The sequence below is a fragment of the Tetrao urogallus genome (assembly GCF_951394365.1).
Source record: "Tetrao urogallus genome assembly, chromosome: 2".
Lineage (NCBI taxonomy): Eukaryota > Metazoa > Chordata > Aves > Galliformes > Phasianidae > Tetrao > Tetrao urogallus.
In genome coordinates, this window is record NC_136814.1 from 78098352 (window position 1) to 78116967 (window position 18616).

Genomic DNA, 18616 nt, shown 5'->3' on the forward strand with positions numbered 1-18616 from the left:
CTACAAAACTTGTACCACCTTACAACAAAGCACTGTACTACAGGTTGTACCATCACAACAATCGTTTCATTTGTGATCAAATTAGAATCTGGGTCTTAGGATTTGAAAGACAAACGCATTAATCCCCTGAAAGATGCAGTCACTCTCTGTCAATTCTAATCAAGTGAAGGCATTGCTCATTTTGCTTCCAGGCAATTGGAGGGGTTGGGGTTTTTTTTGTTGTTGTTGTTGTTGTTTGTTCGTTTCTTTGTTTTTTAATATGGGGAGCTGGGCTTTTTGTTTTTGTTTATTTTGTTTTTGTTTATTTTGTTTTTCGGGTAATAATGCACCTATTACATGTAAAATAATGCAGGATTTGGCACCCTTGTATGTCCTTTCAAACTATCACAGTTCTCTGTAATTTGCAGAAATCCTTTGTGGCCGTCTGTACCAGAGAATAAATGGGATACAAAATTCTGCTGTTTTTGCTAAAACAAGGGTGGGGTGAGGTTATTATTATTTTGAGTAGCTTGGAAAATTTGTCACTTTAAACAGATGATTTAATTTCTCTTGATTTGAAAGAGTTTATCTTACTATCCTGAAAGGAAATTTGGGAAAAAGCTGTGTGTGTAACTGTTTTCTGCATAGATCTTGGGTAGGAAGTCTTGCCCAGTAAACTGAAAGGAAACTGTGTTTGTAATGCTTTCTGTGCAACAAGAATGATATATTCAGCTGATCTAAAAGTTAACTAGTTACTTTGTATTGTCCAGGCAAGATAGTAGGATGAATAAGTTGTATTGTTTCATGTTGTTTTGTTTGCATGTCTGTTTGTTTATATCTAGAATTTCTGGGATAAAAATTACCATGTTTTCTAACACCATCAAGTTAATCAAAAGTAATCAGATATAGAGTCTTTCAAATGCCCTTAAAATGAATGCAGTGTTTCTGTTTTGATTATCTATGATACAGAAGTGAACTGACTTGTAATATTGAGTCTTCTCTTCAAACAGGTGTGTTATGCTGAGAATGTTTTTAGTTATCCTAGGAGAGGTCAGGCTCAAATGCTAGTCAGGCACCTTCCCAGGGCAATAGGATGTGCAATCTGTGCTTTGTAAAGGCTGGTATTTGAGCTGTAGTGGTTCACAGACCAGGAACCCCATGTAGAGGGAAGGTAACAAGAAAACATGCAGGTATGGAAGCATACCATCCGCTTCTATGCTGGGAGATGTACTTATGTATTTCTTTGGTTTTTTTTTCTCCAGCAAAGTGGGTGAAATATTGGTTGACAGCTCTGATGAAGCGTGAGGAGGACCCGACTTGCGAGTGGGCTTTCATAAAAGATTTCATTGTTCCCCTTCCTTTCGCCTACAGGCATAATCTTTGCCTCCTGACACAGAAAGAGGTCTGAGATAGATTATGCTTTCTTGTTTTGGGCAGTGGGCAATAATGTTCATCTCCTGTTCATCTCAAATCTTCCACTTTCCTGTCTTCAGAGTCATCACTTTAGCAGTTAGGATGCAATGAAATGCCAGGTCAGAAAATAGAAGCCACTGTGTCCCTGACTTTTTATACTGCTTAAACAACATAAGGAGACTGGGAAAGCCTCTTGCTTTTCTTGCTCTTTACATTTTGTGCACTATAGTGTCTGAAGCAAGATGCAGATTTGATTAAAGCTTGTCACGTTGACTATTCCCGAACTGTCTTAATTAAGAAGTGAAATCTTTCTCCTTACTTGGCAGAAATAAATCTCTGCCCACTGCCTCATATCATGTGGAAATGACAATCTCCTTTACTATGTTTTTTTTTTAATGGTCTTTTAAATAACTGTGGTTTTTTAGCTAAGTTTTGTTGAGTGATCACTAAAAGCAAGAGGAAATTGAATTAAAAGGGAGATCATAGTGTAATAATTGCAACACAGCAGTGTCATTTCAGTTTCAGTAGGTAATATTCTATGAGGGGTGGAAAATGGGGCAGTTCTTTCTGTGTCAACTCACTGTATACTATACTGGACAGCAGTTATTTTACACAGAGTACATTATATTGCAATAGAATTGCCTGTCCCAGGGACTTGCTGAAGTGTAGAAGGCAACTTTTCTTTTTTTTCTTCCATTGTATTTAACTGCCTCTATTTTCACAGCCAGATTTTTTTATTTTTTTTTGCCAGTCCTCCCCATGCTCCTTGCTCTGTTTGCCTGTGGCTTCTGTCAGGGGCTGCAGTGCCAAGTCTGACTGCTATCACTCTGGCAGTATCCAGCTCACTGCAGGTTTCCATGCACAAAAACAACGCTGCCTCTCTCTTGTTTGTCTCTTTTGTTAACAGTCATAATGGAAGCAGCTAGGCTAGTTTCTATTTCTCCTTTTCCGCTTCTTATTAAGACTGATGGCTTCAGTCCTAAAAAGCACTGTATTTGCAATTTGCAGGTTAAATATTGTAAAATCAACAGGAAGCGAGATGAGTCAGTGCTGTACATGCTGTCTTTCTGTAGACTACAATGTGTGGGATTTATTAGAAATACAGAAAGTCTCCTGACATCTGCTTCTAAAAATATGGTTCTAATGTATGTTCTTAACCACCAAGGCAAGGTGGCTGGAGAATGGAATGAGAAGGAATGGCAGTGCTGTTCTGTTCCTACCTCATTGCCCCAGAGTTCTGTGCAAAACAGACTCAGTCTAGAGAGATTCGTGTGATTTATTACCTACTGGTAATAGACCAGAGCTGTGAGAACTAAAAGCAAACTACAAACACCTTCCTCCTATCCACCCTTACCTGCCTTCTCCCCACAAGTGACACATGGGAATGGGAAATGGGGACTGAAATCTGTCTGTAGTGTTTGGTTTCTGCCACTCCCTCATGGTCACTCTCTGCCCATGTTCCACAAGGTTCCTCCCATGGGATGCTGTCCTTCCCAAACTGATCCTGCGTGCGCTTCCCACGGGCTACAGCTCTCTTAGCACTGCCCCAACATGGCTCCATACCACAGGGCCCACCCTTTGGGCACTGCTCCCCAGGAGTGCAGCTCCCCCAGCCCTCCCACCCCACTACAGGCCGCTCCCCACAGGTTGCAGCTCTGGTCTGGCTGCTTCTCTGGGGGTATCCATGGCTGTGGCTCCTTTGGGCCTCATCCACCACTGCACTGTGGGCTCCTCTGTGACTGCATGTGGAGATCCACTCCATGTGGTGCTTGTGGCTGCCTGGAACACCTTTTGCCCTCCTTCTGCACTGACTTCAGCATCTGCCGGGCTGTTAGTAATGGAACAGTTACTTTCTATCTATTGCTATAGCCAGAGATTAGCCTTCATAAGAAGGGCAGAAGAAAACACTGAGAAAATGAGGAAAGAGACATTACTGTAGTCACTTCCATCTGTCCTCTGTGGCAAAGCCATCTTTTAATCCTGAATTTCACTGGTTTTTCAGGCTGAATGCTTCTTTTGACATAGATCCAGGACTTTATATAGCAAATTCTGGGCCCTAGAGTATGTGCAATGCTAGATCCCAAGAGTGACTCTAAGGCAGTTTAAAAAAACCCTGTTGTCTCCAGTACAGAAGCATAGACTACTCTAAGCTGAGCATTTTGAACTGTTCTATCTAGTATTTTTTCAATAATGTTATTACTTTTTTTTTTTTGTCTGAAACACGTCAGACAGATATGCGTCAAATAGGAAAGTTATTTGACAGCATATACTCTATATAAAGTATATATAGTGGGAGATTTTTATGCCAAATTTTAAAATAAGAAATCTGTTAACTTTATCAGCATTTGCCAAATTTATGTGTCTTCCATTTGCAGAAGTTCTCTTCTTTTTAAAACACTTCTTAAAAGTGTTTTTACAAACAATCTAGTCTCAAGACTCAAATGCGTACATAGTAGGTTTGCAGGTGATACTAAATTGGGAAGAGCAGTTGATTCCCTTGAGAGTAGAGAAGTCTTGCAGAGTGTTCTTGAGAAATATAGCGACATGGTTATTGGATGTTACGATGACAGACCTACTGCTGGACTAGATGACGTTAATGGTCCTTTCTAGCCTTAATGATTTTATGATTGGAGGGCAGGGCAATCAGCAACCGCACGAAGTTTAACAAGAGCAGTGCTGGATTCTGCATTTGGGACAGGGCAATCTCTATGTATAGCCCTGGAGGATGCAGGAGAGCAGCCCCATGGGAAAAGAAGTCTGGTAGTTCTGGCTGAGAGAAAGTTGAACATGAGCCAGCAGTGTGCCCTGAAAGCCAAAAGGGCCAACCATACCCTGGAGTGTATCAGGCATTGCCAACAGGTGAGGGGAGGGGTTTTGTCCTGTTCTGCTCTGTGCTGTGTGGCCTCACCTCCAGCACTGGGTGCAGGTTTGGGCACCAAGATATAAGAAGGATGCAAAACTGTTAAAGAGCATCCAAAGGATTTAGATGAAGGATCTGGAGGGTAAGATCTCTGAGGAGCAGCCGAGGTCCCTTAGATATCTTCAATTTAGAAAATATAAGGCTGGGAGGAGGCCTCATAGTGGCTGCAGCTCCTCACAGGGAGCGGATGGGCAGCGCTGAGCTCTGCTCTCTGTGAGTGCAGCAAGACCTGACAGAATGGTATAGTGCTGTGGCAGGGGAGGGTCAGGTTAGGAAAATGTTCTGCACCAGAGGGTAGTCGAGCCCTGGAACTGGCTGCCCAGGGCACTGGACATGGCCCCAAGCTGCTGGAGTTCAAGGGTCATTTGGACAGTGGTCTCAGACACAGGGTTTGAATTTTGGATGGTGCTGTGAGGAGCTGAGAGTTGGACGCAGTGATCCTTGTGGGTCCCTTCTAACTTAGAATATTCTATGATTCAATGAACGGTGTTGAATGTTTGGTTATATTGCTGCTGCGGTCACCGATCATTGTAAGTAAAACGCTTTTTGGGGGATTACTGGATTGAGTTTGGGCTACCTGATATATTTTTTTTTACTGTTTTGGATTGTAGAATTGGAATGTAGAACTTGTTTAGCTTAATGAGTCTCTATACGAAGTAATGTGATTTTTTAAACTATTTTCTTTATTCTAATTCCGTTAGAATGAATATATTGTGTTTCTGCTATGTGATGCAGATATTCTAGGAGAAAATAATATTTAATGAATGCAATGCCTAAAATAATGATGAAATTTGTTTAGAGTTTGACTCCTTCTGTTTGCTTCATCCTCCCCAGACAAACGTGTCGATGATTGGCCCTTGATGCAGTCTCCATTTCCAACACTGACTATAAGCACTATTTATCTCCTCACTGTTTGGCTGGGCCCCAAATGGATGAAGACAAGAGAGCCCTTCCAGTTACGTTTCCTGTTGGTTGTTTACAACTTTGGAATGGTTCTACTCAACTTCTTCATTTTCAAAGAGGTGTGTATGCACTCTTAGAGGAGGGAGTTCCTACTAAGGTTTGAAGGCATCTACAGATGCAAAATTAAAATAATCTTATGCGTTTTATGTCTGTTGTAGAGGGTTTGGCCCAGATTTTTAAAACGGAATCTGTGTTTCACGTGAGCATTTAGGTAGTTAGGTACATTGAGATTTGAATAAAATACCTAGATGGATATGTATAAAGAATTTGTACACTATCTAGACCAAGATTTTCTTAGATTTCTGTTAACGTAAATACTGGGGAGAATAACTGGAATCCACAAAGATTTAAGGGGAATTATTTAACAGTTTGGAAATCATTTTTCTAGAATAGTGATTCAGAATACATATGATCCTAAGAAGTAGTTTTTGTTACGGTGATTTTGCTCATGTGGGTTAAGGGCCTTCCTGAAAGACTGTGGATCCTGAAAGATTGTGGATTTACAAGATGTATTTCCAGAAATAAGGAAACAGATAACATGGTTAAAATTACAGAATTTCTTTTCAAGATGGCCTGTTCAACACTTTTGCCAGGAAAACGGGATTTTTCTTTATATTGACCTTTCTCCAAATCCTCGTACTAGTTGATTAGTTGTTTTTAAGTCATAATTCTTTGCCATAACACCTCATTCATAATTTCCTCTAAATTGTCTCCTTGCACTATTCAGATGTGTAATAAGATATTGCAGATAACTCAGAATTTAGTGCTGTCACCTAAAGATAATTGTGAAAATGGATAAAATTGATGAGGCATCTTGGCAGGTTAAAACTGAAATTCCTCTGAAATGAGTTCACTGCCTTTTTTTTTTTTTTTTTCCTGTATCTGTCTCTTTCACCTTTTTCTTAGTGAGTCTGTATTATCCATAAGCTGAATTACACCAAGCTTATGGTCAGTTCATATTCAAAGCTCTGTTGCTTATGAGATAATAAATGTATTTGTGTAGCATTGCCAAACCACTGAATTCATATACAAATGAATGTAACTGCCCAGCTGCAGACAGAGGTTCTAATTTCCTGCTATTTCAAATGGGTCCAATTGGTTATTCAATGGATGTTAAACCAAACAAGCTGTTCATACAACACTTGTAATAAGAAGTGATTTTCTCAGTCTTAGGGACTGATACAAGTATTCAAGTTTCAAATGTTGTCGTTAGCCAGGCAACTTCTACTTCAGCCCATATGAGGTTTACATTACCTATGTGCTCCTGTTGTAATTGTCATGAGTAATGTAGTTGATACAGCTAAAATGATACTCTATTTGTATTTTGTGAATGGCTGAAGTTTCTGTGTATTGCTAAGAATAGGATTTGAATGTGAAGTGCTTTTGATAAGATCCATAGATTTTGTTTTTAAATTTAAATGTTATTTAAATATTCATCCTGGTTACTAAGTGCATTGTTCAATTTGATAACAGAGATTAAAATGATGAATCATAAAATGCTGCTAGATTTTTCAGTCCAAAACTCTCATATATTGGTCTCAACTTCAGATTGAGATCTAGATGCAAATTGATCTTCAAACACTCAGAAGTCTCAGGCTCAGAGCCCCATTTTGCCACAAAATCATGTATTTCTTACTCCATTTTGAAGAAGTAGCTTCAGGCTAGGGAAGTAAATTTATTATTGCCTTTGCCAAGTGAACTTTGGAGAAATTACCTAATTATCACAGACCACAGTAGAAAATGGTTAGTTTCTGTAACGATGCACACAAAGCTATTCTGTAGTTCTCTGATATGTTCAGATGTGCTCATGCCCATGTGGAACCACAGGAAGAATAGTGGTTTTACAGTAGCTTGTAAACAAGCTTTGGTGACACAGAAATAGTTGAATTTCTTTCTTGAGATCTTTGATTGTTTTAGAGATGTTCTTGCATTAATTTTCTTTACTGTAACAGTTCCCAGTTTACAAGTTATGTTATCTTTTTGCACCTTAACAGAGTGGGATTACCTGGCTATAAACAATCTTGGATCATGGCATATGCAAACATCAAAATTAAAAGTATTACTTGAGCCTTTTACAGCTCTAGGCAAGTGCACTTCTTTCCAATGAAAACTTGCTCAAATGTCAAGTTTATCTTTTCCTGCTTTGATTATTGCAATACACTTTATTTGGCATGGCTCTACAGGAGCACATGATATGCTTTACACCATTCCAAACTTGGCACAAACTGGGGCAGTTCTCTTCATGCAGTGTCTCTAAATATGTTTTACAGGTGCTCAGCATTGGCTTTTCAGGGATTTTTTTCTGGATTTTGATTGGTACATTGTTCTAAGAATGGTAGAAGCAGATTGTCTAATCCCTGTCTGTTGGAGAGAATTCTTTTTTCTCTGAGCTGTCACAGCATTTGTGTTTCTATCATTCTTCATGAAAGCAACTAGGTGTTTTTTGTTTCTGAATCGAGAGCCCTCTAAGAGAAGAATCATGTTTGAGTATCTTAAGGTCGTATTTGTTCAGGTCTCTAATTATCTGGTGAAATACATGCAAGGAAATTAGTACTTTTAATATAATAGGGAAAAAATGCTCAGTGTTAGATTGTTAAAACTAAATACTGGTTTTCTTCATTATTAAGACAAATTAGGACAGTTAAAGTACTATATACAGGTAAGTTTGATGCAGCAAGAAACTTGTTGATAACTGTTTTCAACTTGGTTTATATAGTATCTTCCTCCTCATGTATGGCTTTAATATTTTCAGCTGTTTTTATCATCAAGAGCTCGAGGGTACAGCTATGTCTGCCAGACTGTGGATTATTCAGATAATGTTTACGAAGTTAGGGTGAGTATTTCTTTATTATTATTGTTATTATTATTATTATTATTATTATTATTATTATTATTGGTGTGTGTGTGTGTGTAATATATAAGACTATGTTTTAAGTTTTGTCTGAAAATACAGTTTCCAAACTCGTGCTGTCAGCCATACTGTATCCCGTTACATTCTCAGACTGCTTCAGGCTTCATTAGGTTACACATAGCTGGGTTAATCACAAACATCAGTGTGTTTGCATTAACTTTCATCTGACTGCTGCAAGGAAGCGTAGCCTTAAAGATACCATCCCTGGCTTCAGCCCCTGTTGCATGAGCCAGGATAAATTTTGTGTGCGTGCTTTGGTTGCCAGCCTATGCTGCAGTTTATGATGCAGTGTAACCACAGTAAAGGTGTAGTTCTAGATCAAAGCAGGTAAGATTTGTCAGCACATACTGTGGTTGCACTTCGCTGATACTGGTGAGGCAACTTTTTGTCTTCTTTATTGTGTTTGGCTTCATGAACTCTTGCTAGCTTCTGGCAAATGTTTTATCAGTACATTTTGTTGCAGAAGCTTAGATTTCAAATGCGTGTATTTTGGAAAGCATTCAAATTAAAATCAAAGTGCGGATGCTTGTTAGCTTAAGTAATTCTGTTGACTAGCTCATGTGTTAAACCTTATCTTCCAGCAGAGCTGACTCTTGAGAATCTTGCAGCTGTCATTGCAAGTTTCATCCACTACAGATTATAACATGTTTCTAAAAATGCAATGGAAGCGTGTTGTGATCTGAGTACCTTGGATGGCTATAGCACATCTTGAAAAAAATGTTTCAACAAAATGACTGTTCATGGGTACTCAAACACCTGTGTAAGTGGCAGGAGTGGTAGTGAGAAAGACAACTTGGTGTCTTAAAACTTCTGTATAATGGCTGATATTGAAGAACAGCAGTGATAGTCACTTGTCTTTTGTCTTTACCAGTATTGTGGATTCATTGTGTTGTTCACTTAAATACTTCTATTATTTTGTTTAAAAGCAAATAATTGAAGTGTGAAAAATGCTTGAAGGTTTTTTGTTGTTGTTGTTTATTTGTGTTTTTTTTCTTTTTCCAATAGACAGGCAAAATAGAATGCCCTGATACTCAGCTGAATGATAGCGAGGGACAGTGGTGAAATAAATTAAAGGCATTTTTATTATAGTTAAGCAGAAAAGATGTAGCAGTTTGTACATGAAAGCTATTTAATAGCTTCACTTTTAGGTGTACGTGTAGACAGGCTGTACAGATATGAAACCCAATCAACAGAATTATCTTCTAATTTGTTTATTATGAGGAACAAAGGATTATTAAATAATGAAGACAAAATGACCAGTACAATATATTAATTGCCTATGGTATGTGTGGCCAAGATTCTTTTTATTTCTCAGCTTTTTAAGATTTCGCAACTTTGTGGATTTGCATAAACTTTATTTCTAAACTTCTAGGTTGTAATATGCTCAATTTGCAGTGATGAGTTGGGAAAAATGCTGAGTTTTCTGAAGTGTTTCAGTAGTTGTTTAATCTGCTATTGGACAAGATAGCAGCATCTTGTCATGATCATAATCTCGTAGTTCTGAGTAAATTCTCAATTTAAGGCCATAAGCAGTGAGTAGAAAACTATACTTCTACACTTGTACTGAATTTAACCAAGGAGTCTAAAGTAAGCATCTGGCCAACTTCTCAGAGTATCATGCTTTATTACAGAGGCTGGGAAGCTGGAACAAATACTGTCAAACTAATTGCATGTGGCAATCTGAATGGAAATTTAGAAGTCCTGATATCTTCTCTGTATCTTTATCATTTCTGGATAAAGTGCAAATAGGAAGTTGACATGTAGTGGCCTGCTCAAAGGATCTTTTTTTGCCTACAGGGAGTCCAGAGAGCTGGTTAGCGGTTCCAAAGCAAAGATTTGGCAGTCTTGGATGACAGAGGGATGTTTTCCTTCTCCTCTCTAAACCACTTTTGTCTTAAGACAAATAACCAGAGGTTATTTCAAGGGAGCAGTGTAAGACAGGACATGTGGTGGCACTTGCCCTGTGGAGTGCAGTGCCAGCAATCCACAGCTTACAGACCTCCTGAGGCAGAGATAGTCTCTTTGTTTCCCTGATTATTCAGGGGGTGTGCTTCCATGAATTAGTCTGTAAGTTTTCTTTAACTTTACCAGGCTTCTGACATCCACTGACAGTTAATTCTTCAGTTAGTTTACACATGGTGTGAAGAAGTTGGACCACTACTTACTGTTTTGAACCTCTATCTATACTGTAATCTCATCTGAGTTCGACTGGCTTTTGTCCTACAAGAGGGAGTGGGCAACTGGAGGGGATGGAAACTAGACTTCAAAAGTGCAAGAAATATCTTCTGGATATAGTGGATAGCCATCTTACTGTGCTGGTGGGTTGCTGAGGACTGTGTTTCATGATTCGTTTTTTTAAAAAAACAGCATTCAAGAAAAAATGGGGAAAAATCCTCAACAGGGGCTTTTGATGGAGCTGCATCTTAGAGGAATATTTTGGTTATAATTTCAGAGTAAATAAAAGCAAAAAGGTGAGATGTAGCTCACTCTGAAAGTAATGCCTCCTATTTATTTTCTATTTATGAAAATACACCAAGTACAAAGAGCAAGATAACACCATTTGATAGAGCACATTCTCAGCTACAAAGCACTGAATTTCAATATATTCACCACAATTAGCTCTGCATTTTTGCCAGCGATGAACAGGATCCTGCATACCCATACCATGCTCATAAACATATGCACCAGCAAAGGTGACCCACTGTTTCACAGCTGCTATGGTGACGTCATTGCTAGGAAAATGCTGTGCATACAGTCAATCTTTCATCAGCCCAAAGAGATTTAACTCAGAAGGTACCAAATATGGACTATATGGTGGGTGTGATAAAACAGTCCAGCCAAGTTTGGCAGTGTGCTCCATGGTCTTCGAACTGATATAGAGACTGGCATTATTGTGTTGCAAGGGAAAGATTGTCTTCTCTGGCCTGACACTGGATGTTTGAGCCTTCAGCTTAGTCAGCATTGCAACGTAGCAGTCAGAGTTGATGGTTTGTCCATATTTTGGGAAATCCAAAAAGATCATCCCTTTCCTATCCCAAAAGATAGTGCACATCGTTTTACCCATGGGGGGCTATGTCTTGAACTTTTCCTTCAATGGGGAATTCACATGTTGCCACTCTGTGAACTGCAGTTTTGATCCAGCTGGTAATGGTGACACCGTTTCTCGTCCCTGTTAATGACAGTGATTCAGGAAACCATCACCTTCAGCCTAATATTGGTTCAGTAGGTCCTGACAGACTTGCATATAGTATTCTTTCTGTTCCTGTGTGAGCGTTTGTGGGACTCACCTGGCATAAACTTTGTCACCATTGTTTCCAAGGCATTGAAGTCAATATTAAGCTCAATGTACAGTTCCCTGTTTGTAATCTACTGATCTGCACAGATGAGCTGATGGAGACACGGTATGATATTTCATAGTATGACAGCTCTGTATGGCCATCCAGAACATGGTTTGTCTTTCATGTTACCACTGCTGAAATGCACCATCTACTGCTTCACTTTGCCAACTTCCACTGTTTCGTCTCCATAAACGTTCAGTGAATGGGTGTCATTTTTTCTTCATGGAGAAATTCAGTGGTACTCATTTGCTTCATATGCACTTCCATGTCAGATGCCATTCTGTCATCAGAGATGCCCCTCTGCTGCCATCTGTTGCACAGCAACAAAATGTAATGGAATATTGGCGAAAAGGCTCAACCTCTACTGCCATCCCACCAACACTTGCCTCTGACATCGTGGCCCAACGTAATAACATAGGAGACATTAATTTCAGAGCAGCCCTTGTAAATCCAGGCAAGGAGTTCTCCGTTAGATGCTCCAGTATTTGATGTAAAGGATTTCGTAATTCTGTGTGAATTAAGATGTTTTAATGTCTGTGAATAGTCACTTGCACCCTCTGCTTATGCATGCGTGTTCTTGTTTTGCAGAACAGGTTGATATCTTCTGTTGGTATTTCTGGAGAGATGAGAATTAAAAGTCAGAATCTGCAGTGAATTAGTTTTTAGTTTTAAGTGTGCTGATTGTAATCGCAATGATGAGTTGTGGTTGTAACTGTAGTCTGCTTGCTTTTACTTGCGTTCTTTAAATGAGTCTACAGATTGAATAGTTTCCTCTAAATTTCTGTGAAAAGAGAACTTCAATTTTAATAAAATAAGCCCCATGGTTCTATAAATAAAATTCTATAAATGAAGCAGAAGGAATATGACTTCTCTTTAAAAAAGAAGTCCTGTTCCCTACACCCCCTTTCTGGATGGCTGCCTCAACCTCAAACGAGAAAAGAGGGTTCAGGAGCAGAGTTCCATGTTAAAACAGCCCTCTGTTCAAAAACCCTGCAGCAAGCAGAGTTCATAGGATTGGACCTCTTGTTGACTCCCTTAATCCTAGGCTATAGTGTAATCTTTTGTGCCATCTGGTGTTTTAATAGATTTACATTTGATGCATCTGAAAACTGACAGAAATTGTATGGTCATAAATAGTATTATTCATTACAGGAGTACATCTGTTTTAATGCATATTTTTCTCTTAAGCTATATCTTTCTTTCATGCTATGTCCAAAGAAAGACTCTGGATTAGGTCATAACTTTTGATGCTTTACAGGAACAGTTTTACAGTAACCATCCACTCCTTAAATAGCTTACATGTCGGTGTATTGTTCTACTTTCCACCTTCTGTCACTGATAGCTTGCATGTCTTTGGGGAACAAATGTAACATCTGTTTGATTTTTTTCTGCATTTGTAAGCTAATGATCAAAATGCCTTCATAAAACTTTGGGAGCTCTGAGATTAGATCAATACCTGTCCATTGTACGAATAAATAGTAGTAAAACCTCAGAATGGAAAGCAGGAGGACAAAAAAAAAGAGCTTTCAGGCAAAAAATCTATATAAACATAATAATCAGCAGTTATTATCCTGTGGAGAAAAGGAGGCTATTTTTATTCTTAAGTAATGGGAAGCATTTTGATAAAAAGTTAAGCCGACTTCGATCCACGTGCTGTAATTGCTTTCTCTGCAAGACAGTTAGAATTAAAAAGAGGAGAAATAAAGTGCTAAATGACTTTCCAGAAACATCCTGGGCATAAAGTAGTTTAATGTTGGATTTTTCTCATACATTTTGCTGTATGTCATGCAGTAAATTTACCAGTTATTCCACTGTTTCTTTAACAAAATACACAGCAGCTTTGAGCTTTTCAGGCAGTTTGCTTGTAGCTGACCTATTGATTCTTTGCAGTTTTCTCAGAAGACAGCACTTCCAACGAGTGTGAGTGCTGGTCTGTCCATGGATACAGTCCAAAGCGTTTACTGTCAACTCATGAGATGAGAAGATGTTTATCTTAATTTATTTAAAAGATGCAGCTTTAGCAAAGATCTGTAAAAGATGCTGTGCTGTAATGCTAATCCATGGGTGTGAGACAAAGCCTTGATGTGGGTGTTGTTGTATGCATGCCTATTTGTCCCAGAGGCAGAACTGTACTGGGTATTGGGTAACATGTATTGATAGTTCTTGCGACTTGCATGGATGTCTGGGAGCTCCACTATCTGTGGGCGTCCTTTCTCTCTCATCAAGTATCTCTGCAACTTTGCCATGTATCTTTTGATACAAAATTGACAACATTTGTGTCTTCTTCCTGAGATCTGAGCTGTACTGGGTCTGCTAGGGAGAAGGGTGTAGAGTAACAGTTACACAGAAGTCTGCAGCTTGGCATCGGTGAGTTGTGCAGTCCCTTTGGGAAACTGCAGTCTGCAATGCAGAACTGCGGCACTCTTCTGCCTTCTTTTTTTTTTTTTTGGGCTTCTGCTGTAATTTCTTAAAATGTTCCCAGTCCACTTATGGTTGTGACAAGCTTATTCTGAGGAGAGATATGTTTCTTTCTGGCTCTTTTGGAGACATGAAGGAAAACAGCAGACAGGGCTGTATCGTTCGTGTTTCTGTGATTGTTCTCTGCTGCTTATTCTTCCAGTTTCTATTGTCTCACTCAGCCATACTCTTAAATATTCCCATCAGGGAAGCTGCTGTCCTCTTATTAATTTTTTTCTTTTATCTATCTTCCCTGGGGACTGAGTGGGTGGTGGAGTTATTTCACACGTTAAGGTAAGAAAGCGTGATTTGCCTTCAGATGAGTCCTGAAAAATGATGTACACTTCTTGCAAATAGGTGTGTTATGACATTGCCTGCTTTTCTTGCAGGTGGTGCCATTTCCATCTTTTTTGTTTGTTTGTTTGTTTATTTTGAAATTCTATTTATGAGTCACCATCTGGGATACATTCTGGTCCCACCCTTGCATATCAAACTAGTCGACTTGCAGTGCCAGGAACTACAGTCATTGCTATGCTTCATGATCTGGAAGGGAGTCCCCACAAACAGTGTACTCCAACATCACTGTATTAGCAAATTACTACACAGAACTTCTGTGCTAAACCTGGTATAGCAATATTCTGGTTTCAACAGGAGGCCGTGTTCATGTTTTATCTGCTGCAATTGGTGGACTGAGAGTGGGGGAAGTTTAGGTGTGCTACACTACTGTATTGGATAGATGGGTTATATGTGTGGCTTGTGTGGCTGCCATGATCTCATTTCTTCCATTCCCTGAATGGAATACAGCCACTAGGGGAATGTTGATTTCCAAAGAGTGTTATTGAATAGACCAGAAGAAACTAAGTAGAATATTTCCCTAACAGATGTGAAATCTTTACCTCAGCCTAGCTTGTTGAATGATTTGGTGTCCTCCCATCCATGTGCTTGTGATACTGAAAAACTTAGTATGAAGTTTCAGCCTTTGCAGCTCATTTCACCATGAATTTTCAGCCTCATTGTTCTGACTGTATCAGTGTTGCTCTGTAAGTATGGGAAGCTCTGGTAGTCTCCCACAAAGCTCAAGATTCAGAATGAGGACACAAACTCCTTGGGTGAACTGTTCAGAGATAGCAATGATCTTAATACTTTTAGTTCTTTTTTGTGGTAATGATTTGTGAGCAGTGCACTCAGAATACTACTACTACATCCAGAGTAGATGAATGGAGTATTGGTTTTGTTCTTACTGGTACTTTCAGATATTTGATGATTCCACAGCAACACTTTCCAGCATTTGGAGAGATGGAAGAGATGTTCTTCTCTTGCATTAGATAGCTGGAGATAATTTAATTCCATTCAAACTGTAAATTGAAACCACTGATTTATTTATTTATTTTCTCATTACAGATAGCTGCTGCTTTATGGTGGTATTATGTCTCGAAAGGAATTGAATACCTAGATACAGTGTTCTTCATCCTGAGGAAGAAATTCAACCAAATTAGTTTTCTTCATGTCTATCACCATTTCACCATGTTCACTTTGTGGTGGATTGGTATTAAGTGGGTTGCAGGTGGACAAGGTGAGTTTCCATCCTCCCGTATTTTGAGTGGACATATAACAGAATTATTGTTGTTTATAATCAATGGAAAAAAGTTCTACTGGACTTAGGATTATTATGTAGAAGGCTGTTTAAATAGCATTGAAGAAGTGCAGTAACTTTAATGTGTATTATCTTCCTCTGTGGGAAATGTGGGGGAGGAAAAGATACCAGGGCCCATAGTCTAATGAATTGCAAAACTTCTTTTTTTTTCCTCGTGGGCATCAACTGCAAGCATGAAGTTCTGTTTTCAAAACTGTCTTTGTTCTGTATGAAATAGAAAGACGAATGTGTCTTGCCTAACTTCAATTTTTGCAGATACAAAGATCTGCAAAATCTAATTATGAACAACAATCTGTGTGCAAATGTAATGAAGTTAACAGAGATGTTATTTTGGCATTATGTCTGAGTTTGGGGTTTGCTATCTTTTTGTAAAAAGAGACATATAAAGTTCTGAAACCTTCCCTTGAAGGTGAGCCAATAAATCCATCAATTAACTTTTAAAACCTATTCACGGCACAAGTCTGTATTTCATTATCAGCCTTTTTTTTTTGTCCTTAATTTCTAAGACCTACGTCAATGAATTTTATTCCATTGTTCCTGCCACATCCTCTCTTTCCTAAACTGTACCTTCTTTGCCATTTTTTTTTTGTTGTGGCGTTTTTTTGTTGTTGTTTGTCTCAAATTATATGCTCTACAGAGCTGATGGTTTGGGGAAAATACCCAATTCTGTTAGTAATGTGCTTTTAGGCTTAAGATACTTAGAATAACATACAGTAAACTCCAAACGTAACTTTTTGTCAAACCACCCTAAAACTTTATGGCTCTCATTTACTATAAATATCTCATGCTTGTAGATGAGATATTGTATGCCTAGATAGAGCTGTTATAAATTATCTAGCATTTAGATTATCCTAGTAGTTTGCCACAGATGGGTATCCAAGTTGTCTGATTTCAGCAGCTACTCTTTGCATTATCTTGATCTTATACATCACCTCCCTTTTTAGCCTCTCTGGTAGAGTAACAAGACCTGAAAATGATCTAGTTTGTCACTGTTAAATGCAAAGAGCAAAGAGATCTTAATGCAAACATGAACACTGATCTTTGTTTCCAGCATGGATCATCCTGGAAAAAGTACTATACTTTTATTTAAGAATGCTGGATTTTGTAAGTCATAAACAAAAAAAACAGAGATGAGCTATCTGAACAAACTAATTTTGCAATTCTCTTAAAAGTCTTACAGCCACAAGTGAGGTTTTGCTTTGTGTTGTTTTTTGGCCTCTTTATTCAAACTTCCATGTGGGTTTCTTGATGTCTTGCTGAGATGTTAACTTTACACATTTCATTACAGCTTAACAAACTGAAGTTCAGATGCAACTGCTTTATACTTTACACTGTCAAATACTGCTTTTAATAGCTCCCTTAGCAAAGCCATTGCTTTTACACTACAATAACTAACGTGTAATGCATGACTTCAATCTATTCAACAAAAACATTATATAAAGCTTTTGCTTAAGTAATTCCATGAGAGCAGTGACACCTATTTGCACAAACAGCTATTTCAATGCATGTCATCAGTGAGGTCTGCACTACACAACCGAATGTTTCAAAGATGGAAGTCCAGCATGCCCTGTGCTTTGTGATGCTTACTATCGTGTGAATAATACTAGAACAGATTCTTTTTTTTTTTTTTTAATTACATGGAAATCTTCCTTCTGTTTCTGGACAGCTTTTTTTGGAGCTCAGATGAATTCATTTATTCATGTTATTATGTACATGTATTACGGATTAGCTGCCTGTGGCCCTAAAGTTCAGAAATATCTGTGGTGGAAACGGTACTTGACTATATTGCAGTTGGTAAGTAAAATTTCTCCATTCGTTTGAGGAGCTATTGCCCCTGAGTAGATTTGCTTCTGTACAGCTTTGGAACAGGTGCTGTCCCTATCTAAAGTTCTTAGCTGTCCTCTACTCACAAGTCTAGTTAGAAATGATTATATTTTTAAATGTAATTAAGCAGTTAAAGTAATTGCTTAAGTATACAACCGTTGTTGTGTGAAGAAGTCTTCTTAAATACTTATTACTGATCATGGGCATTTTTAAGCTCTAAGAGGTTTTTATTTTCAACAAACAATGACTTATTTATTAATGGCATAATAAGAGTCATTATTAGACTGGAAAAGGGCTAAAGATGACTTCACAGCTCAACCTCAGACTGGCATTAACAACTCTCCTCAGCACTCATATCTGCAAGCAGTCAGTTACCAAGGATGTGGTTATCCTATTCTGAGTACCATGAAATCACCACTGTGTTTTAAGGAAAAATCTAAAGGAATATCTATTACAATTGAATATATCTCTGTATGTTTTTATTTATTTGTTTGTTTGTTTGTTTGAGTTTTCAAATCCACTTTAGAGCTAGTAGGTTGCATATTGTGACAGCCAAATATAGTTTCCCCCTGCTTCGCTGTTTCTCAGTTTTCATGAGTTAATACATTAGCATGCACGGGTGCAGACCTACAAAATATATCCAAACCTTTTTGATTACGTGCTTGCTGTCTTTCAGGTGCAGTTCCATGTGACTATTGGCCACACAGCTTTGTCTATTTATATTGATTGTCCTTTTCCTAAATGGATGCACTGGGGTGTAATTTTCTATGCTATCACCTTCATTTTCTTGTTTGGTAACTTCTACTATCGGACATATAAGCTGCCCAAGGAACCTGTAAAGAATGGCAAAATAGCAAACGGTGCTGTTGCAAATGGAGTAAGCAAACCAGAAAATAATCCAGTGGTGGAAAATGGAAAAAAGCAGAAAAAGGGAAAAGCAAAAGGAGAGTAACTTGATCCAGGCCTTAACCATTGTTGGCTGTGAGGAACCTACAGTTTGGTTTATAAAAGGAAGAAAAAAACACTATCTGTACCAATTAACCTTAGGTTACTGAAGAGCTAGAACACAGATATTTTCATTATTTATGAAGATTGTTTTAAGAACAAAACTTAAAGTTGAATTTCTATTGTAATTATGTAATTATCATGCATATGAT

At 38.3% G+C, this 18616-nt stretch overlaps 1 protein-coding gene across 1 annotated transcript in view; it reads left to right on the plus strand.

Moving 5' to 3' along the window:
• ELOVL4 (ELOVL fatty acid elongase 4) overlaps positions 1 to 18411 on the plus strand; it is a gene marked incomplete at both ends in the record, with an annotated part of 31441 nt that extends 13030 nt beyond the window's left edge. Inside the window, 5 exons of the mRNA XM_079550237.1 lie at positions 5147 to 5334; positions 8028 to 8108; positions 15383 to 15554; positions 17302 to 17429; positions 18136 to 18411. Coding sequence (XP_079406363.1) covers positions 5147 to 5334; positions 8028 to 8108; positions 15383 to 15554; positions 17302 to 17429; positions 18136 to 18411 — 845 coding nt within the window. The remainder of the gene's footprint in view (positions 1 to 5146; positions 5335 to 8027; positions 8109 to 15382; positions 15555 to 17301; positions 17430 to 18135) is intronic.
• Between the last annotated feature and the right edge of the window lie 205 nt (positions 18412 to 18616).